This window comes from Pangasianodon hypophthalmus, chromosome 5, assembly GCF_027358585.1.
Source record: "Pangasianodon hypophthalmus isolate fPanHyp1 chromosome 5, fPanHyp1.pri, whole genome shotgun sequence".
Lineage (NCBI taxonomy): Eukaryota > Metazoa > Chordata > Actinopteri > Siluriformes > Pangasiidae > Pangasianodon > Pangasianodon hypophthalmus.
In genome coordinates, this window is record NC_069714.1 from 4,864,247 (window position 1) to 4,888,131 (window position 23,885).

General features: G+C 39.7%; 1 protein-coding gene across 2 annotated transcripts; it reads left to right on the forward strand.

The window, feature by feature from the left end:
• The first annotated feature begins 6 nt into the window (after positions 1 to 6).
• On the forward strand, positions 7 to 22,933 carry sh3bp4 (SH3-domain binding protein 4). Of its 2 annotated transcripts, none has more exons than XM_026928567.3 (5): positions 7 to 122; positions 6,388 to 6,602; positions 6,700 to 9,047; positions 17,691 to 17,879; positions 18,258 to 22,933. In XM_026928567.3, the coding sequence occupies exons 2-5, from the start codon at positions 6,482 to 6,484 to the stop codon at positions 18,480 to 18,482; spliced, it is 2,883 nt and encodes a 960-aa protein (XP_026784368.3). In that variant the 5' UTR covers positions 7 to 122; positions 6,388 to 6,481; the 3' UTR covers positions 18,483 to 22,933. The 2 variants fall into 2 exon arrangements, with proteins under 2 accessions (XP_026784368.3, XP_026784369.3); XM_026928568.3 differs by having other exon boundaries at positions 8 to 122; positions 6,391 to 6,602.
• The last annotated feature ends 952 nt before the right edge of the window (positions 22,934 to 23,885 follow it).

Here is a 23,885-nt window from a genome sequence, read left to right on the forward strand (position 1 = left end):
CAGGTAGCTTCAGGTCTGAACATGAGGAGCAGCAGGGGAGATAGCTGCACTGGTTTCAGCTGAGCGGCGCGTCTCTCTGTGTCTCCTGCGGATATTTCGCCTGAAAAGTGGAATTTGCTGAAGTGAGTGAACTTTTTCTCTCTCTCAGTTTCAGTGAAGTGATGGGAATGTATCTGTTAAACAGGCTGTTGTTGCTCTTGGCGCGTTGTAACAGTGTGGAAGTGCTGGGCTTGTGTTGCTGTTGTGGTGTTGGTGTTGTGGTGTTGTGGTGTTGAGCTCGCGAGCTGCTGATGTTGTTTTAGTGTTGAAATCCTGCAGCTGGAGTTTTACACAAGTCTAAACTTTACACCATGACATTCAGCTCAAGATCAATCAGCAATGATAATCTTATAGGTAGGAACTTACTTTTCCTCGTGACTAAACTACCTTATGAATGAGTATAATATAATATAACATAACATTATATGTTTATTCAGTTATGATTTTATTTATTATATTTATAAAAGAAAATATGAGACCAGTAAGACATGCCAGTTTTTCATGCTTCAACAAATTACAAAGCTTTTATGTTAATGTTAATCTGCACATGAATAAGAGTTTGAGACTTACAACTTATTTTTGTTTGTTTGTTTGTTTGTTTGTTTAAGTAAGAGAAGCAGCTTATGATAACCCAATATCACAGGTTTTATGTTTTTAAACAGGATTTATGTTTTTAAATTTCACAGGTTTTATGTTTTTAAATTTAATTAAACATCATGTAACCGTGCAGGGGCAATGTGATCTAAAATTATTCCTGTAATTAATATAATTTTTCTAATATATATTATAATCTTAATATTTAATATTAATAATACATTTTTAAAACAGACTGGCAGCTATGAAACATAAACCTGTTCTCTGAGTAGACTAGCAAACTAGTTTAAAAATCTTTTCACAGGATATGGCACACATTAATAGCATTATTATTATTATTATTATTATTATTATTATACTTTATGAACTTGTCTTAACATCAGCGTAATTTCATTTGACTTGTGGTTTTGGTTGTGTGGCTATGATAAAGGGGAAATAAAAGAAAGTGAAACTAAAGAAACTACAGTAAAGAGTGAAGTTATGGTAATTATGGTAAGTATTTACATTGAATATGAATAATAAAATTTGCAGAAGAAAGTTTAATGGGTATCTATGAGTCACTCCGCTTTGTGCAAATCTCCAAATCCATATTCATCTACTTTGGCATGTAGTGTGTCGTTAGTAGTTAAATATCTATGTGCTTCAAAGAGAAAGAAATTAACAGTGAATTATAATATTTGCACCTGCTTTCATCACATTGTATACAAAAGACATGAACAAAACATCATAAATTTACCTCATTATGTTTTGTACACTAAAGAGAGCTATATGTGTGTGTGTGTGTATTTGTATGTGTGTGTATTTTACTCTCTGGAGATGTGGAAATCTTTTCAGCGGGTCAAAGTGATTCACCCGTTATAACTGTGCGATGGCACGAGGGGAGAGTTTTCAGGAACTCATCACAAAGGCATTTCCTCTGTGTTTTCCTGCCACTTAGCCATTCATTCAGACTGCAGAGTATCTGTCACTTTTATTTACATTTCAGTGTCACTGTACTTTATTATTTAATGTATGCTTTTGTATTGGATTATGTTGGAAATCAGATCTCCTGGCGCTGATGTTGTCATGATAAGAATTAGTACACAGATGTTCACTGGAACGTCCCAACATCTAGAGGATGGCCGTCTGTAAGGCTGAGCTCCATTTCCAAACATCGCAAGAAAATTTTCAACACTGTCAGTCATTCCATAGTGAAATTTACGCATGTAAAGCTTCATGAAGCACTGTTATGTTGCCCTTTGAAAGAGAAACCAGTTTGTAATGAAATCAAAAGAAACCATTTGATGTATTGTTTGCATCCTGTAGTGCTCCTACTACCGCTGCTATTAATACCAATGATGCTTCTATTAATGTTCGTAACCCAGTTCAGTTGTGCTACATTGTTTTAGTATGATATCAGTGCTTGAGCTGGTTTCATAAATCATTTTATCAGTACACACACATCATTGGCAAAACGACAGTGTTGACTGAGTAGTAGTTTCCTCAACACACAGTTGTATTTAAATTAGGAGTGGAAAGGTATATTGATGATACAGTAGCTGAACAACCCAATATCACGGTTACGGCAGAATCTGCTTACGACTGCTTTTATGCCGTAAAACACTGACGTGACAGTGCAAGGATTAGTCAGTTATGAAAACTGATCGAATATGAAATGATTTCATTTCAGTAGTTTATTAAGACAAAACAGAAACGCCGTTTTCTCTGACTGTAGTATCAACTATTTCAGATTTTGTCATCACAGTATAGATTCATTTTCCTAACATTGCGCAAAGACTCCCTTTTAGCAGGGTGCTCCTTCATGTGGGAGGAAATCCTGTCACCCTAAGGAGAACTGTTAGATTGATGGGCTTTAAACTGGCTTTAAAGAGATTAGCACCTCTAGTTTTCTGATCATACGACCTAATGTGCTCTTGCGCAGTGTTCTAGAGTCCTTTCTCATTTAGTCAGTCCTTTCTCATTTAGTCATTTAGCATTGGTTAAGAGCCAGTCAAGAGAAAAGCCATCATAAAAACAACAGCTACGTGTCCTGTTACAGCTTTCATTATTCTCAGATATGGCACATGCTCATATTTTCTGTATGAGCATTTATATTTTTGTCTTTTGTAGTTATGTCCGCTTTTTTGAGCTGTACCCATGCGCATTTGGACGTATTTTACAAAGTAATATTCTGATGCAAATGTTTGGATGCAGAGTATCGATCATTTCCCACTGTTCTACTAAAAAACATTTCATTTAATGTATATCTAATTTATGTAGTCTTTGTTTGTTCTATAATCCTATTGTCAGATGATATCCATATTTTTACCATTTAGTTTGCAGAGGCTTTGTAATGCTGCTGAATGTTCAATTATTTTCATCTACAGATCTATAGATAGATAAGTCCATATTTTATATTTTTATTTATTTATTTTTTAAACCTGTGCCTCTGCTTATTACCTGATGTGCTCATAGATCAGGGTATGAGCAGGTTATTTCTCATAGGTGCCGAAGTTACTTAGATTGACATTAAACAATTTAATATTTGTTTATTAATATGATTAATATACTTTCAAAGCATTAAACAGACAGTATACTATAGTAGACTTTTTTTTCCTTCTAATTCTTTGACAATATGCCATTGTCTTACATATGGTTATGACTGAAATACAAATAACCCAGTACAGTACACGGTAATATATTGTATAATTATTTTATATATTTTGCAACAAGTTGTTTCAAAGCGCTTTCAGAATTTTCATTTCAACAGCCTTACACATATTTGTGTGTCTCTCGCCCTCTGAGTTCAACAGGCTTAATCTGTGTCTAGAAAACTTGCCTATACAGTTACAGCGTGTGCAAAGAAATAATAAAAGCGTGTTTGTGCGAGTCCTTCACACTGCTACACTCGGGTATTTGTCTGAAGATCCTCTCATCGAAATGCCTTTCCTCGGCACGGCGGTACCCATGGAAACTGTCGACATGTGCTTCTGAAGAGCTTGCTGAATCTGAGATCAGGCTTAAGAGGACACTACCTTGCATCTCAATCATTTTGTTTTGTAATTCAGTGGTAATATAGACGCTGAATATTTTTCATGATTTACTTAAAGCTTTTGTTTTCGATGCACCACTGATAACAATGGGATGTCTTCCGCTTTCTTATTACACTGTTGTACAATAGAGTTGTTGCACAGCCGGTCTAACCTAATATGAAATTTAAAGTTTGTGCTGCATTCTTCTTTCACGGTCTGCATTAATCTCATTGTGGTGTGAATGGTTCTCCGTGGTTCTGCATACCACAGCTAGAGCAGGTTTGCAGCTTTGCAAACCTGCAAAAGTTTGTTATAGCCCTCTAATTCTAGCTGCAGTATGGTGTAGTGAACAAAACAATAGCATGTGGTCATTTCCAATGGTGTCCCAAATTTTCTAATCTGTGTTGCTGTATATGTTGTTATCTAATCTGTGCAATTTGTTTTCTCACCTATCAGGAAAGGTTGTCACAAACTGAATCGTGTTAGCACACTCGCCACAGTGTCATCAGAGGATAAAATGAAACAGTTCAAATGAACAGAAGGGTCGAATCACTCCAATACAGAGAAACACACCACAACACATTCACTAGCTTCCTATCAAATTAGAGAACAAGTAAATGCCTTACCTGTTTAGCAAGAAAAAGTCTAAAACTCTGTCAATCCTGAAACCTTTTTTCTTCTTGTGTTGTAATATCGGACTTTATTTGCTTTGTTTACATTCTCACATTCTGTCACTCTCCTGATTGGATGTGTCTCCTGCCAATCACTGTGAAGCCAGACTTATTTCGTGCTTGAAGTTGAGGCATAATGGCATTTGAGCTGTTGTATGACTATGCGTACAAATTTCCTGCCAAATCTGACGCAACACCTTCGACACAGAACTAATTACTATTACAGAATTGTCAGAAATGACACACATCAGATCAAGAACATCTCCCCTGATGAATGAAACACACACATACACACACACACACACACACACACAAACTGACCGTCACACCCATATGTGGGTCTTCCCGAAACTGTTGCCACAAAGTTGGAAGCACACAACTGTCTAGAATGTCTTTGTGTGCTGCTGTAGCAGTAAGATTTCTATTCACTGGAACTAAGGAGCCCCGACCTGTTCCAGCATGGTCCATAAAGACAAGGTTGGAGCGGAAGAACTCAAGTGGCCTGCACAGAGCCCTGCCCTTAACCCCATTGAACACCTTTGGGATGAACTGTAATGCAAACTGTGCACCACACCTTCTTGCCCAACCTCATGAATGATCTTGTGAATAAATGGGCACAAATTCTCGCATCCATGTTCCAAAATCTAGTGGAAAGCCTTCCCAGAAGAGTGGAGGCTGTTGTTAACAGTTGTGCGGTGGTTTAAATTGCCAGCAGCCCCAATGAAAAACATGCAAGAGCTTAAAATCAAGGCTGTGTGGTTTGGGTAAAACCATACTGAATTTAAATATTAGGGAAAGTTTACTTATCCAAAACAACCCTCAAATCTCTAATTTATGCTTAAGCATGTCATGATCCTGCAACAAAACAGGGACTATGGCAGCAAATTCATTTAAAAGATAGAGATAATTCAGAAGGCTTTTGTTCCTGTTCCAGTGCAATCGTGAACTCCAGGAATGAGACGAGGAAACTTGCCTGGACTTGGGCATACATTTTTTTCCCTTACTGTTTTAGCCCATGACATGTCACGACAGAATATCACACCATTTGTGGTTATGGTGCAAACAGCATTACGTAATACAATAATAGAATTTTTATACCTGAAAAGCTTGTTGTCGTGATAGTTGTTCTGATAGTTCAGAAACTGTCAAAATGTTGTTTTGTAACCACATTCCTGGAGTATCACTTTAAAAAAAAATCACAGCACATTGTTTTGAATCTTTAATTTTGTTCAGTTGTTGAATGCCACCTGTATCATTTTACACCAGTAGTTTTAAACACACTGGAAGATATCCATGCATCTGCAGATGCTCGCACTAGGTGTAGTCAATTCACTGAGCCATGCACACTTGAATGAGCAGTGTGTGACAGTGGTTAGTCGTTGATCTCGGTGGCAGTTTCACAGATATTTAAAAAAAAAAAAATCTGAGGAGTTTCTTCAGTGCTAATAGTAGTGTGCACTCAGAGTTAGGGTTCTGAAAATATTAGATAAACCATAGCTTTTCACTGCACCATTGTAGAGGTAAATTTGCTATTGTGTGTGTAATTAACCATGTAACCAATTTTGTGGATAAATCTGTAGGACTGATATATTTGAAGTACTGGCACCCGTGCAAGTTGCTGTTGTGGTAAAAATGTGTTAGCTTACACTGAAAAAAATGGAATATGTGGTCAGATTTAAGAGAACATGTTATGTATGGTTTACATAAATATATTATGTTTCTTATCAAAACATGATTTCATTGATTATCTGAAACTTAACAAGTTTCTAATGCCTATGTTAAAGTATGTAGAGTGAGTGTGATCAATTCACATAATATATAATGTGAAGCAATTACATTAAGGATGTTGGCACTGATGGGAACTATAACTATAGAATTAAATTAACGCAGTTACAATGTGCGATAGAATACCACAGTGGTAATGTGGCTGTTGCAGAACAGCAGCGAACTGAGGTATGAACTGATGTTGAGGTTTGAACATCAGTTCAGATGCGGAGTTCGATTTTATTCAAATTTGAAGCCAAAATGACACTATAGCCAATAAATATCTGGCCTTTTTTTTGTTTCCCAAGCAGATCGAATGAAAACCCGCTGGTCACATTTGGGATTAGAAGATGGGACAAGCTTCTTGACAGAGAAAGGAAATATGCAGCAGGAAAACTAAGCATGGCTGCGCATCGAATTCGAGCAACAAATAACAACAACGCAATACCTCGCTGCAAGTCTGAGGGCACACTTATTGAACTAAGTTCTGGAGTGTCAGATGCCACCCTCTCCGATGTTAAAGGTTTCTCTCATGTTTCGATTCTCTTCATATTTTCTATCTGTCAGTATTTTCCAAGCATATTTTTTTTGTATTGACTTAATTCACTCTTTATTTTCAGGGCCCAGTCTTAGCACTTTACGACTGGAAGCTACTGCCTCAATTGAATCTGCTAGAGAAGTCATTGCCATTAAAGATTACTGTCCATCAAACTTCACCACCCTAAAGTTTTGTAAGGGAGACCATCTTTATGTTCTTGACACATCTGGTGGAGAGTGGTGGTATGCCCATAATAACACAGAGATGGGATACATCCCAGCAGCCTATGTCCAACCTGTCACACATCGAGAATCTTTATCCTGTGACAGTGGCATGATTGACAGCCTAGGAGACATTTCCAATGATGGGTCCAAAGTGCCAGAGCAACGTGGAGAGTGGTCAGAGCACATAAAACCTACCGTTCCTCAAAAAGGAAACCCTTTTGGAACTAAGCGGATGTCTCTCAACCCATTCCTTGAAGGCTCCTTGCTAACTGATCAAAACAGTATCCAGAGTTCAACAGACCACCTTGGTTTTGATACGTCCTCCTCTCCAGACTCAAAAAACAGCAGCAGTATTAACATCAACAAGTTTGGAAGTAATGTTTTGGATACATATTGCTTGAGCCCTGGCACAGAGAAGGGTCCAGTTCTTAGAAGGAACAACCCATTTTATAGGAGCAAGCGTTGTTACAGTTTGTCCGAACTGTCCATCTTGCAATCACAGGCAGATGTACCTCCAGAATTCTCTGGTTTTTTCGGTAGCTTGAAAGCACCTTCACCTGAGCAGTTTCAGAGTAGAGAAGACTTCAAAAATGCCTGGTTAAACCACCGCAAGTTTACAAGGTCCTGCCATGACCTAGATTCCATTGGGCAAAATCTTGGATGGGGTCAAACACAGCCATTAGAGACCAATATTGTGTGCAAACTGGACAGCTCAGGTGGTGCTGTTCAGTTACCCGACACTAGTATCAGCATCCTTGTACCCGAGGGCCACGTTGCACCAGACGACACTCAGCAGATATCTTTAAAGGCCTTGCTGGACCCACCGTTGGAGCTTAACAATGACAAATGTACTACTGTGAGCCCAGTGGTGGAGATTAAGCTTAGTAATATGGAAACTAAAACCACTGTAACATTAGAGATGAAAGTGTCTGTTGTAGTCAAGATGGAGAGTCGACAAACAGCAGAAGTGATCTGTGTCCGCAGTGACTGCAAGGAGGGACCCTATGTTCCAATTCCTCATGTTTATATGTATGGAGATACAGTACAGGTAACCTTGGACAATTTAGAGCCATGTATGTATGTATCTGTTGTTGCTCAAGCCCAGGTTGTAGCCCCATACAACACAGTCTGGGAGCATGTTGTAAAGAAAGTTACACTTGGCGTATATGGTCCCAAGCATATACATCCATCCTTTAAGACAGTTGTTGCCATGTTTGGCCATGATTGTGCCCCAAAAACATTATTAGTAAGTGAGGCTAAAATGCAGTCTCACTCTATTCCACCAGTATCCCTCCAACTCTGGGGAAAACACCAGTTCGTACTTGCAAAGCCTCAAGATCTTAAGGTTGGTGTGTATTCCAACATCTCAAATTTTGAAGTGAAAATTAGTGAGCAGACAAGGGTGGTGAGGAGTTTTCAGCTGAAACTTGGCAAAGTATCACGCCTCATCTACTTGATATCTGCCCGAGATCCAGACAACATCTCGGACTTCACTTTGCGCATTCAGGTTAAAGATGACAAGGACTGCATCCTTGCCCAGTTTTGCGTTCAGACACCACCTCCTCCACCAAAGGTTGCAACAAGCTCGGTGCAGAGGCGCTTTTTAAAGAAAAAGGAAATGCACAAATCTGTACTGCCACCTCTAATAGGACTCACAAAATACCCTGTGTTTCAAGACAGACCAGTCAAAAATATCAAGTTTGGAAAGCTGCTAAAAACTGTCCTTAGACAGACAAAGAGCCAGTATTTGCTGGAATACGTGAAAGGAGATGTGGTGGCACTTTTGAGTGAAGAAAAAATCAAACTTAAAGGGCATCTTTGGACCAAGGAGTGGTACATTGGATACTATCATGGCAGAATTGGATTGGTACATGCCAAGAACATTCTTATAATGGGAAAAGTCAAACCAGTTAATTTAAAGGGGCCTGAGCTAACCTCTACTGTTCTTTTAGAGCAAATCCTAATCCCCTGCAAATGTCTCACTTACATGTATTCCTCATTGAGGTCTATACTGATGGAAAACGTAAATAGCTGGAGAGCATTTGCGGATGCCTTGGGCTATGTCAACCTTCCTCTGGCACACTTTTGTCGTACAGAACCAAACAGTGAGCCAGAAAAAGTGGCCTGTGTTCTTGAGAAGCTTAAAGAAGACTGCAACACATCTGAAGTAAAGCAAAGGAAGTCTTTCCAAAAGGAGCTCTTTATGGTATGTACTAATGAAGTGTTTATAAATTGAAGTGTGAATGTATAATTTGATTTGAATGAAAGGTCTTGTACAGTATTTCCTTTCTTTTTTACTCAAAATCTTAAAGCTGCTGGTATATGATTTTAGAATGTTGCCCTCTCTGCTAGAAAAATGCTTTTGTAGCACAGTGGTGCTGCGTCCGTCTTTGCCACATGGATCAATATCCACTATGCAAATTAAAAAAGGCCGTGAGTGCCAAGTCAGTACACATTCAGAGAGAACTCCTAGTTTTCAAGAGAAGTTTGTCTTTTAGCTTCTATCATCTGGCTAGCTTATTCTGTGACACTGCTGATTCTGCCACAGTCTGCCCGTGTGGTGTAACTGTGCTTGTTGTGCTCCTTCTACAGAATGACCTAGCTGCCTAATTTTTAACTAGCAAGCTAAAACAGAAGCTCTGGTTGAATGGGAAAGAGGTTGCTTTTCCCTAAGCGCCATGTATCTCAAGTCAAGTCAAGTGGCTTTATTGTGATTTTAACCATATACATCTAGTGAAATGAAACAATGTTCCTCCAGGACCAAGGTGCTACATAAAACAAACACAAAACTGTGTGTTTGGAGACTACAAACACACAATGGAGACTACATATATTTACATAAAGTGCACAGTGCAAACATGTGCAGACCGCACAAGACAGTACAAAACTACCAAAAACAGACAATGGGCATGGTGAGTTACAGTGCAGCACCGACTAGTACACAATTCTAGTAGAAAGTGAATCAGATGAGAGTAGTGCGAAAGAGTAACAATATAAGTTGCTGTAAATGTAAACGTACGGCGTAGCAGCCTGGTAGAGAGTATAAAGATTATATACAGTATATAATAAATATTTGTAGCAGCAGTGCATGAGCTACAAATCTCTGAGGCTACTAGATGCTATCTAGCTGTAAAATACAGTGTAGAAAGCAAAGCTATCAAGCTGTCAAGCTCTACCTTTACCTCTAAAATCAATTGATCCATCTTGCAATCTTGCTATACCTGACAGTGTAGGTAGGTTTACAGTCTGAGATAGCACACAGTTCCAGACTCTATTATTTGGGCACTAGTTTTGGATATTACTAGTATACTAGTTTTGTCAATCTGTCCGTAGGACAACCATCTTAAGAAGACATAGCAAAAAATATAGAATCATGATATTTGAAGACATATCGTATCATAAGTTTAATTTATTTGAGGTTATGTTGTAAGTGTTGAAGCTGTGACATAATGCACCAGCAAATTATTTATAAAACAGTGATACAGAGAGTATAATCAATGCTGGAATGTATCTGGATTGATTATTTTCAGTATTTTTCAATGGAGACTGCTTTTAACTTTTAAAATTCTTTATGTGAAATAAATAAACTTGAAAACATAAGTTTTTAAGCACATTGCAGTATATTCCCAGCTTATTCACATTTTTTTAATCCAAATAACACTTCCTATTTTAATACAATATAAGGTCTGCTCCTTAACCAAAGATTTTCTAACTTTTCACATGATGATAGGCTTGTGTGACTTTTTTACAAGTTTAAAATCTTGAGACTATGGTGTGATAATACTGAATATTAGTCTTCTATTTAAGAAATAATAATAATTTATGGTATAAAATAATGGTATATTAATAAACATAACATAACAAGTAATTCTAAATGAACAGCAGCAAGAAATTTTGAATCGATATGTTATCTAACAGTAGAAACTAGATGACCACATGCCATTGTCCTGCTTTGAAAAATTCTGTAAGATATATACGTATCTCACTAAGATCAGGCAAGCTTAATTTTTGGTCAGTTGCAATTCATCAGCCGACATCCATATGGAGATTTCATAATCAACATATCCTGAATTTCTGCACCCAAGCCAAGAGAGCATCTTTGAGTGTATGACCAGCCCAGGCCAGCTAGTGATTAGTATTCTGTTCCGTATTGGCGGAAGATGGAAGAAGGCCAGGGTGTGTCAGCTTGGCTCAACAGATGTTTCCTTTTTTATTGTTTGCATCTAAACAGGAGGGCTTTGAGCCCATCAGGAGACGCCCCTTGTTCAAACACACGCTCTTGTATTTGGACCAGGACAAGACACACACAGAGCCATGGTTTAAATTCATCATAATGTTCATGTTTTGTTCACTTCTTAGTCATGGATGGTCTTATTGATCCAGGTCATCCTTTTTGTGTTTACAGAACACAGAGTTTAAATATAGCCACTTTTTCCAGTGGGTGTTCTGACCACTAATGAAAGTAGCAATGTCTTGCCAGCCATCTGTGGGCCACGATTAGAGCTCTGCGGGTTAGATGCTGAATTCTGTCTAACATGCATATCATCAGCAAGGAAAGACGTATAGTACATTGTGAGGCCAGTTGTGGGCAGTGCATCCTGTCCGAGCAGACTACTGGCAATGTGTTGACTTGGCATTAGCAAAGAGGTCCACCTGTGCCGTGCCAAACCTTTCCCAGAGCTGGAACACCACTTCTGAGTACAGACACAGCTGGTTAATGTTTTCTCATCTCCTGGGGGGTCACAAGCCCCTGTGAGCCTGTGGCACCGCACTGTTCCCAAGCCAGTAAGGGAAGCATCCGTGGTTTCTCTCTGCACTTCTCCCGCTCCCTAAATAGTTCTGAAAAGCTTGTAAGCCCTTTCATACCAGTCCAGGGGGTACTACCCCTGTGGCTGCTTTGACTAATTTCAGCATCCTCCACAGCAGCCAGTATCACAAATAACAGAATGGCTGAATCTGATTGGCAAGCATAATGTCTGGGGTGACAGAGTGGCTAGCATTCCCAGTGAAAATAGCTTCATGTTGATGAATTGTGTGGCCTTTTTCTGTGTTAATGAGCTCTTTTCTGAGTTCACTGTGAGACTGAGTACGTCAGTGTGTGCAAGGTGGGTGGAGGGTGGATATCTACTGAATGGCCTGCTTCTTGGTGGGGAAACATAGGGCAAGTTGTCTTAGTACAGTTAGTATCCTGATACTGCCAGCCATGATGAGTCTTGAAAACACCTGTGGTGCTAAAGTCAGACCCGAGGGTAAAAGTATAGAATTTTGAGGTGGAATGTCTGACCTTGGAAAGCAATCATTGATAAGCATCTGTGTTCTGGGGAGATCTGAACATGGAAATAGGTGTTGCACAGATCCACCTACAGCATGTGAACCAGTCCAGTGGTTACACAGGATGAATTAAATTGTATGACCTTAATAACCAGGTCTTTAGTCTTTCTGAACAAGGAAGTAAGTGGAGTAGAAGCCTTTTCGATCATACCTTTGCTCAAGAACTACTTGAATCAGAGTGAGAACTTCGTTTATATATTATTGAGGTTATGAGCCCCGAGAAGTTTGGAACTTGGCGTGATTCTCCCAGCCTAAGAGTTGCACAAGGCACAATGAACCTTTTCATGTTGGAATATGAAATGCTGATATAAAAGTGCTGCGCAGATAGCACTTGGCTCTGATAGTGATTCTGAAACCTGCACTCTCCTCTCTAATCACACTTAGTGCAGTGAATAAACCATGTTAGAGGAGAGTTGCCCCATATCTCGACTTAGTTGTCCCACAGCTAAGAACGAGGTGATGATCAGCAGCATATCTTGGCAGGAAATGCAGTTATTTGAAAATAGGGGGTTTGACAACAGGAAACGGTTTTTGTCCTTGCTATTTAAATATATTCTGGTCCATACTTCCTTTAATTGAAGAAGTACTCTTCAGAATGCTGGGACTGCCCTAAAACCTCTCATGGGCAATGTACATAAACACCAATTGGGGGCCCATATTGTTAGCACATTACAGAGGGAAGTGGTGATCATGAACCTTATCACGTATTCATACAGGATGCTCACGACTGTTCGTTCAATCCACACCATACACACTACTAGCATGACAGTGTGCTTTATTTTTAAAACTAATGCCCAGATTTACAATTAAACATGTGGGACAGGGCAGCCGAAGTCAGGCCAGCTGTAATTACAACACAGGTTTATCAAAAATGTGATTGAAAGTGAGACAGTGATTTAATATTAAAATGAAATTAATCTTATTACTGTTAGTACCCACGCTTATTACTAACACAATAGAAAGGGATGTTGGTTGGGGAAAAAAATCAGAAGGGCCACATGCATTTGAGGCTCCAAATGTATGTACAATTTTCTCTGGTTATATTTAGTTGTCACTTGTTCCTCTGCTTCTAACTGGTCATTATCAGAACATTAGGTCATTTTCATTCTGTGGTAAATTCGAAATTAGAGTACAGTAATGATGAATTAAATTACAAAATCATTCACCTAGTCAAATCTTGAAAAGTTGTCAGAGCTGGTCAGGAAACTCTACTTTCCAGCAACATGCCACTTTTTGCATCATCTTGACCTCAACCATGAAAACAGATGGCAGTTTTACTTGCAGGTAGCATTTCTAATATGAAGCTAATCTTCCAAAAAAAATTGAAAGTACACATAAAAGATCCAGCTGTGTAAACAAGTAGCAATGCATCTTATCAATTAATTATTTGTTTAGCAAGGCACCAATGCTATTTAACACGTTTAATAAATATGAAGAATACCTTCGTTTGACCCATCACTTGGTAAACAAAAATATTTAAACTGAAAGGCAGGAATTCAAAACTTCTTGGTCTGGCTCAGAGTAGATCCTCGAGGTTATCAGATGTAAACCTTCCCCCAGTTTCCTCTCATACCGAGCATTCCATCCATGCAACTGGAACTGTGAAACTGGACATCACAGACCTCATGGACTGTGTGTGTGTCTGAAAGGATTGGAATATCTGATATTTTGACCTTGTGGGGACAATTGCCTGGTCCCCCTGAGGCCTTTTGTTTGTTTGTTTTACAATAAATGTAGCTTTTATTTAAACAATTTGTTTGGTTAGCTGCGTTAATATTATGTCAATGGAAGATCCTCACAAGGATAGTAAGACAAACGTGTGTGTGTGTGTCTGTGCGTGTGTGTGTGTGTGCTATGTTTATATTTCTTTATGAGCAACAGATGTCCATATAATGGTAAGAACATGTGACAGGTTTTACCTTGTGGAGATGTGTTGTAACAAAATCTACATCATCTTTAAAAAAATTTATAAAGATCATTTAAAAGAGCCAAAAGATTACTTTTAAGTCAACATTAAGGTTAAGGTTGAAACTGAGTTGCTAGATGTGCAAGACAACATTATTTAGCTACAGTTGCACAAAGGTCAATGCAAATAACCCACAAAGACTTAAACTGTGTGTGTGTGTGTGTGTGTGTGTGTGTGTTAGCATGTGTCCTGTGCTGCTGTGTTTACACACTATAAAGTTAGCCTGAGATTATTTTTCTTTAAGGCGTGCAGTTCTGGCAGGAGAAGCTGCAGCAAAAAAATCACTGAAACTTTCACTGAACTTCAGTGAATCCTACTGAAGCACACACCAGAGAGAAGAGGGCGGAGGAAGCAGCATGCCGACTAAAACCAAACAAACGCTGGTCTTTTTTCCATCCACCCCAGCCGGATGTTCCTACTTCCTCCAGTGTTTCCCAGTCGGATGGGACTGGATGGCGCGTTATGCTCGTACTAGCACGTAAATCCCTAGCTAAGAGCCTTATCTGCAAGTTCATCAAAGCACATAGTCATTATACTCAGTTGCTTGATTGAAACAGCTCATCCTGTGGGCCAAAGTGCTGTGTACACACACACTTCAGCTCAGAGGATTTAATTTAACCAGCTAACCTGTACACCACTTTATTGTAATGTGACACAATACACTCTTCCCTAAAATATTTAATACTTCCTTTAATTCAAGTATAAATGCTATTGAATTTGCAGACTGCACCAGGTCATGATTCTTTCACTTTCCTTGACAGTTTCTTTTGGTTGTGTACATGAATGAATGTGTTAGTTTCATGCTTTTTTTTCCGTGTCTCTCGGCTTTGTGGCAAGGGTGCATGCCACAGCATGTGCTGTAACTGAAAACAGTTCAGTGACGTGCACGATAACAATAGCTGTCTCAACTTGCAGCAATATAATTACAGCAACACACATACATACATACATACATACACCATAACATTAGCCATACCATTAAAACCACCTGCCTAATATTGTGTAGGTCCCTCTTGTGCCACCAAAACAGCTCTGACCCGTCGAGGCATGGACTCCACTAGATCCCTGAAGGTGTGCTGTGTGGTGTCTGGCACCAAGACATTAGCAGCAGATCCTTTAAGTCCTGTAAGTAGCGAGGTGTGGCCTCCACGGATCAGACTTGTTTGTACAGCACATCCCACAGATGCTCGATTGGATTGAGATCTGGGGAATTTAGAGGCCAAGTCAACACCTTGAAATCTTTGTCATGTTCCTCAAATCATTCCTGAACATGGCAGGGTGCATGTTGTTTGCAACAATGTTTAGGTAGGTGGTACGTGTCACAGTAACATCCACATGAATGCCAGGAGCCAAAGTTTCCCAGCAGAACATTGCCCAGAGCATCACACTGCCTCCACCGGTTTGCCTTCTTCCCATAGTGGATCTTGGTCCCTAATATGCCTAATATATCCCACCCCTTGACAGGTGCAGCTATAACAAGATAATCAATGTTATTCACTTCACCTGTCAGTGGTTTTAATGTTATGGCTGATCAGTGTACAGTGCTCAGCATAAATGAATACACCCCACTACATTTGTCAGAAAACTTTTAGTTTCCTTTCAGAATCAACATTTTCTATGAGATACTATACTACAAAATACTCCTACAAATGTGGGCCATTGATTGCAAACAAGATTTGTTAATTTGCACACACAAAAAAGTGATTTTCCTAACAAATTAATTGAAGCCCATGTTGCAAAAATGAGTACACCCCAATTATAGTCTTAGGAGAAAAGCCACACTTAAGAAATTCTACCATTTGTCATTCAACCACAGGTGAGTCTAATGATTCATTTAAGAGGTGTCCAGCAGACAGGTGACTATAAAAGGGCATTACTTAACAAAGAAAAGCCCTTCCCATTTCATGCTGCCAGCAATGGCTCCCCATGGAAGAGAAATGTCCCAAAATCTGAGAAAGGAAATCATTTCTTTACACAAAAAAGGTGAGGGCTACAAGAAGATCAGCCAAGCTTTACATATCAGTCAAAATACTGTAGCAAAAGTGATCCAAAAATTTAAGAAAGATGGAAGTGCAACCATCTTACAGAGACGTCCAGGCCGGCCACTTAAGTTAACATCTCGACAGGAGCGTCTTCTGATGAGAAGGGTTGAAGAAAATCGCCATGCAAGTTCACTGCAGTTAGCTAAAGCAGTAGAAAGCCAAACTGGAGTGACCGTTTCCCGTGACACCATACGGCGCACACTGCAGAGGAATGGCATGCATGGGTATCGTCCACGAAGGAAGCCTCTCCTAAAGCCCATGCACAAAAAAGCACGCCTAGAATTTGCTAGGGCCCATGCTGAAAAAGATGAAGACTACTGGGACTCTATACTCTGGAGTGATGAGACAAAGATCACTGTTTTTGGAACTAATGGGTTTAAAACTGTATGGCGTCGTAAAGGTGAGGATTTCAAAGAAAAATGCATGGTGCCTACAGTGAAACATGGTGGTGGCAGTGTCCTTATGTGGGGCTGCATGAGTGCTGCTGGTGTTGGGGAGCTGCATTTCGTTGATGGTATCATGAACTCAACAATGTACTGCTCTATACTGAAGGAGAAGATGCTGCCATCACTCCGTGCACTTGGTCGTCGTGCACTTTTCCAACACGACAATGATCCAAAACACACATCTAAAGCTACTGTTGCATTTCTGAAGAAGAACAGGGTGAAGGTGATTGAATGGCCAAGTATGTCTCCTGATCTGAACCCAATCGAACACCTGTGGGGAATTCTGAAGCGACAAGCGACAGCATCCAGGCTCTAAAAGAGGTTATTCTTGAGGAATGGAAAAAGAGAGATGTTGCAATATGTCGCCAACTTGTTCATTCCATGCCTAGAAGACTTGGTGCTGTCCTTAAAAATCACGGTGCTCATACAAAATACTAGATGTACATAGTAGTTTTTGTTGCGGGGTGTATTCATTTTTGCTTCAACCAATATGAGTAAAACTGAAGATTTTGTGATCTAAGTTAGATTATTAACCTTAATTTCATGTTATGGAGTTAAATAAGTGTTCAGTAAAACTCAGCCTTGTGAAAACTTTGGAAAATGTTCTTTTGTTCATTGAGCCACTGATTAAATTCGTACTTTTTAAAGGGGGTGTACTCATTTATGCTGAGCACTGTACATACATTATAGATGCTATATGTAATTTTAGGCTTGAGTTCAACCATCATGTTCTGATCACTATTTGGCAATTACTGGCTCACTGATCCAGGTCATGTACTGGGATTTTAATAAGAATACAGAGTGTCTGTATTCTTGTCAGGAACCAGTGAGAGTAAACCTACAGTTTGTGCAAAGCCTTATGATCCATTTTAGATCAGATCCGTTAGCGTGTCATCTGAATAGAAGAGATTAGACATGAGGAAAATCTGACCTTGTTTACAAAGCAGTTAACATGGTCAATATATTTATAGTAGTAACACCAGTGTAACCTGGTCTTTATAGCATTTCTGTTCATGTGCCTAAGACTTTTGCACAGTAAATGTGGTGTTTTTCTGTGATTTCAGGCCCTGCTGAAACTGGACTGTCAGGGGCTGGTGGCTCGGCTGCTGAAGGACTTTGCGCTTCTCACTGCAGCAGTGGAAGTGTCTGACCGCTGGAGAGAGCTTGCAGAAAAACTGGCCAAAGTGTCACGCAAACAGATGGATTCTTACGAGGCTCCTTACCGAGGCACAGATGGTGTGATAGAGAGCGAGGTGTGGAGAAACACACACACATGCACACTTAAATACAATCACAAGTAAAAGTTAGTGTCCAGCTCATTCATGTTCAGTAAGCGCTTTTTGGTCTAGGTTACAATGAATCCAGAGCATAATCCAGATACACTGGGAGCAAAGCCACAGAATTCACCCCAGATCATAGATATTCTTACTCAATTCATATAAAATCCAATGAAAACACAAATTTTTAGTGTGAGATCTGGTTAAAATGTTGCACTTTAATAAACCGTGGCAGGCAGATATTGCCTGTTAGCCTGCTGTATTATGAATATATCCATCCATATGTGAGAGCTGGAAAATAATAATATTGCCATTATTGCCTCTTAATTTCTTCTACATCCTTCCCCATTCCAGGCCATGTGGAAGCCGGCGTATGATTTCCTGGTAACGTGGGCAGCCCAGATCGGTGATAGTTACAGGGACATACTCCAGGAGCTTCACACTGGCCTCGACAGAATGAAGAACCCCATCACCAAGCGCTGGAGGCACTTAACAGGAACACTCATCCTCATCAACTGCCTGGACCTGTTACGGAGCACCGCCTTCAGCACCGCCCCCCAGGACGACTGCGCCGTGTAGACGTCACAGATGCATCTGAAATGACACCCTATTCACGATACAGTGCAATATATGACATATATCATGTTCAAAAGCATAGTGGCAAATTCCATGTCATAGCATGTAAAGTTTACGCATAATCCTCATTGCTGTTTGTAGATGAAATAAGTAACGATTTTAAGCACTTTTCCCTTCAACATTTTAAGATTTCCCTTCTCCATTTCCTCTTGCTTCACTCCCCATCGGCAGAGGGATCGAGTCCATATGACTGTAGACACACAATTCAAAATATAATAAAATAGTGGTGTTTATAAAAGTAAATTAGCTAGCTAATTAGCAAGATTATAGGATCAAAAGAAATACTGTACTATTTACTGTGCTATGTACAGTCAAGAACTAAATCAAATTCAAGTTGTCCAGAGACCCTAAACACTCCACTCCTCTGATACACACTTCCTAGTGAACAGGGAAAGTCAACCAGGTAGTGTTGCAAACAGTATTGAAAAGCAAGAATTGTGGTTTTCCGCTGGAGTAAATCACACTGACAATTCACACAGACAATTTCTCTGTCTATTAATGAAATAGCCTTAGTGAAATACACTATATTACCAAAAGTATTCGGTCACCTGCCTTGACTCACATATGAACTTAAGTGCCATCCCATTCCTAACCCATAGGGTTCAATACGATGTTGGTCCACCTTTTGCAGCTATTACAGCTTCAACTCTTCTGGGAAGGCTGTCCACAAGGTTGAGGAGTGTGTTTATAGGAATTTTTGACCACTCTTCCAAAAGCGCATTGGTGAGGTCACACACTGATGTTGGTCGAGAAGGCCTGGCTCTCAGTCTCCGCTCTAATTCATCCCAAAGGTGTTCTATCGGGTTCAGGTCAGGACTCTGTGCAGGCCAGTCAAGTTCATCCACACCAGACTCTGTCATCCATGTCTTTATGGACCTTGCTTTGTGCACTGGTGCACAGTCATGTTGGAAGAGGAAGGGGCCCGCTCCAAACTGTTCCCACAAGGTTGGGAGCATGGAATTGTCCAAAATGTTTTGGTATCCTGAAGCATTCAAAGTTCCTTTCACTGGAACTAAGGGGCCAAGCCCAACTCCTGAAAAACAACCCCACACCATAATTCCTCCTCCACCAAATTTCACACTCGGCACAATGCAGTCCGAAATGTACCGTTCTCCTGGCAACCTCCAAACCCAGACTCGTCCATCAGATTGCCAGATGGAAACGAGTGATTCATCACTCCAGAGAACGCGTCTCCACTGCTCTAGAGTCCAGTGGAGGCGCTTTACACCACTGCATCCGACGCTTTGCATTGCACTTGGTGATGTGTGGCTTGGATGCAGCTGCTCGGCCATGGAAACCCATTCCATGAAGCTCTCTGCGTACTGTACTTGGGCTAATCTGAAGGTCACATGAAGTTTGGAGCTCTGTAGCAATTGACTGTGAGGAAAGTCGACGACCTCTTTGCACTATGCGCTTCAGCATCCGCTGACCCTCTCCGTCAGTTTACGTGGCCTACCACTTCGTGGCCGAGTTGCTGTTGTTCCCAAACTCTTCCATTTTGTTATGATAAAGCTGACAGTTGACTGTGGAATATTTAGGAGCGAGGAAATTTCACGACTGGATCTGTTGCACAGGTGGCATCCTATGACAGTTCCATGCTGGAATTCACTGAGCTCCTGAGAGCGGCCCATTCTTTCACAAATGTTTGTAAAAACAGTCTGCATGCCTAAGTGCTAGATTTTATACACCTGTGGCCAGGCCAAGTGATTAGGACACCTGATTCTGATCATTTGGATGGGTGACCGAATACTTTTGGTAATATAGTGTATATGCTTACAGAGATGGTAATGAACCGCTGCCTGAGCAAAACCTCACAATTACAGCTGGATAATATGAAGATCTAACGTCTAAATTGTGATCAAATGCAGCCCAGAGCGCTTTTCTGGTATCACGGGTAATGCCAGTACTGACCAATTCCACTTTTACTCGCAGTAACAAGTAGGCGATTCATTTTATAAATATATTTTTGTATTGGGGCGGCACAAAGGCGCAGTGGGTTGAGTTGCCTTTTCAACTGCTTCAGGGTCCCTGGGTCAATCATGAGTTCAGGTTGTTGTCTGGTCTGTGCAGAGTTTTGCAAGTTGTCTCCATGTCCATGTGGGTTCACAGTTTTCTTCCATCTCCCAAAAAAAAAAAACATATTGGTATGTGAATGGTTGTCGGTGTGTGATGGACCACCGTCCCATACCCTGTGTATCCATGCCACGTGCCCAGTGTTCCTGAGATAGGCTGTGGATCCAGCACAACCCTGACCAGTATAAAGCCCTTACTGAAGATGAAAATGTTTGTACTGAATGTTTAGTTTCCCTGCCATTTCCTTTTTTTCTCATTCAAAGCTTTACATTTTAACATGCTCTATTTTGCAGGCTTTGCTAGCAAACCTAAATATCAACCTCTGTGTCTTGTATCATATTTTTTGCCACTCGTTTTGGCATTCATATGTATGTTTCAGTGAAAAAGGCAACCTGACAATAGGTAAGGTCAAACTACTGACTGAACAATCATCATGTGTTCAAATGTGTGTATTGAACAAAGAGTTCGGATGAGCATGTTTCCTCTGCATATGATCGTCTATTAGATCTATTTCCAAGCGAATAAAGATCATCTTGGAGTTCACACTGCACTTAATTTAACTATATGCTCCTTAATGTTCACATGGCTTTAATCAAACCTATGATTTGATTGTGTTTTAATCATGGGTGTTTACCATCATTCCTATCAGTTTCTCATATATTATACCACTTACTAATTCAAGATGCAAGATGTTTACTCTAAGACTGTTGATGCCCATCAACCACCAAAAGCCAAACTGCAAAAACATACATTATGTTAAGTATTAATATTATTTACATACTTGTTATTTTGCTGTAGATTTAGAATTGTTTGTACAGAGCATTTCAAACCCTGTTTTGACACTGCACACATTTGTTACACATTCAAATGACTGAAAGAAACAAATATAATGCTTGAAATATGTGCCAAATACTGTATTTTATGTAAATGTATGTCCACCCATTGAAAATCATTTGCATATGTACATAGAATTTTGCAGATTGCTATTTCATACCATTTATCAAGAACCATTTTTTCTACTAAGCTTCATACTGACCACTGTTTAGAAACGATGATTTAGCAGTATGACATGTCTCTACTACCTATTTTTTTTATGTCTATACATTTTTGCACCAAATGAACCATTTCATTTTATTTTCTAATGTAATATGAAAATATACCATGCTTGATATTTTTTTGTGCTACTGATGAGTTGATATTTTCCCAAAGCATTTTTTTTTCTTTGATTTAATTGTTTGATATACGCATGTAAATGCATAAGTAAGTGAATGTAAATATTGTGTCTGAATCGACTGACTGCAAACATTTTTAACAAAAATAACACACTGTACCTTTCCTCACTGCATGTTATATTATTTTGATAAAAGGACACTGTTGTCTTGTATCGTATTTAATTTCTTGAGTTCGATTTGATGAAAGGACCCCAATGGAAACAGCAGCTTTATAAAACTGTGCTGATGTTTATGTTCGAAAGCCGTAACATAAATCGATCGTAACGAGCTCAGCCTGGAGAAATTAAAATGAGAAATAGGATAGGTGACTATGTAGCTGTTTAACTTCCAGTGAAGTCTGCATAAAACTGCAGGAGGAGCCAACGCTTGTGCAATAATGTTTACCACTTGCAGGCACATGGGAATGGGTTTTAAGTGGGTGGGGCTGCCAACTGAATGGAAAAGTTTGAAAAGTGTAGGCTCTATGGCTTGTGTGTCTGTGTAATCTATCAGCTATATCATTACGCATCATGTTTCATAGCCACAGTAAACAAATGGCTCCAAGCATTGCAGTGCAGCCAAGTTGAACACATTGTCACTGGATTCTAATGATGTAGGTCTACTGTTTAGGTAATAACAGACCTAACAGATTCAGTGCAGATGCAGACACACACAGATAGCCTAATCAAACACTACCAACAAACAAACCCATTAATGTTATTCTTCCTACATGGTAATAAACGAACACTAACTGCACGGTGCTCGCTGTGGCCTCTGCTGGAGTGGCTGGATCAGTACCAGTATTGTTGTTTATATCCTTGCCCTGTTAGTATTTGTGTCATTAATTTTTGTTTTCTTTAAAAATATTCATTTGAAATGAAATCCAATATTCTACTTCCTGTTTTGCTCTTTCTGATTGCCAAATGTTCTGTTTTAGAAGCTTTATTGAAACCATCATAATAGCTTTTCTCAGCAAATTTGCTCAATATATAACAAAAAATACTGTATATTCAGTGAGACCACTGTTTTACCCAATGTTTATGCATTATTTTAGCCTAATTTATGTTCCATTTTTTCATATTTTTAGTTTTTATAGCTGCTGCATGCTATGCTGACATGTTGCTTCCCTGTACCTATGACCACCTGGCCACAATTTTTCAATGATGGATTTGATTTCACATAAAATTCAAATAAAGGACAGGAACAATTGCGTAATAAATGCCGAGTGTTTCATGCTGTCTCTCACCTAATCTTAATCATTAATCAACTTTTCATCTGCGTTGACTCATACAAATTCTTTGGAAACCATCATTGAGAAACTGCTGGAAATGAAACGAAGTTGTCATGTTCTTTCATTCCACAAGCTTAGTGTCTAAGCATTTTCATCATTGCTTTCTGCACTCGTTTCTATAAACCTGCTTTATTCAGAATTTAAAGAGCAAGCGAAAGAAGCCCAAAGGTGAGATACCTTGTGAAAATTTTGTAAGTGAAGAAGGTATTCAGTAAGTTACTACTCCAAGGGGTTTTATCTCATTAAAATGTTTTGTGGCTAAACAGCTATGACTGTTAATCATCCATCCATTTGCTGTACCGCTTATCCTAAACAGGGTCACGCGGAAGCCCAGAGCCCACCCCAGGGGACACCCTGGACAGGGTGCCAACCCATCGCAGGGCACAAATGCACACACATGCTGGACAATTTGGAAAAGCTGATCAGCCTACAACGCATGCCTTTGGACTGGGGGAGGAAACCTCCAAAGCACAAGGAGGTCATGCAAACTCTGCGTGGAGGAGGGATTCGAACCCCCAACCCCAGCTCCCTGGCTGTTAATCAATAAAAAAAACTGTAGAAGAGGTAAATTTCTAAGAAATCTCCTTATTATTAACTACTTAATTATAGTTCATTCATTCAACTGAATCTTCAGTAAGTGCTTTATCCCGATCCAGATTCCGGCCTATCCTGGAATACACCTGGGGATACTGCGTATGAGCCAGGAATACACCCTAGATGGTAAGGTCTCAGAGCACCATGCACAAACACACACACACACACACACACACA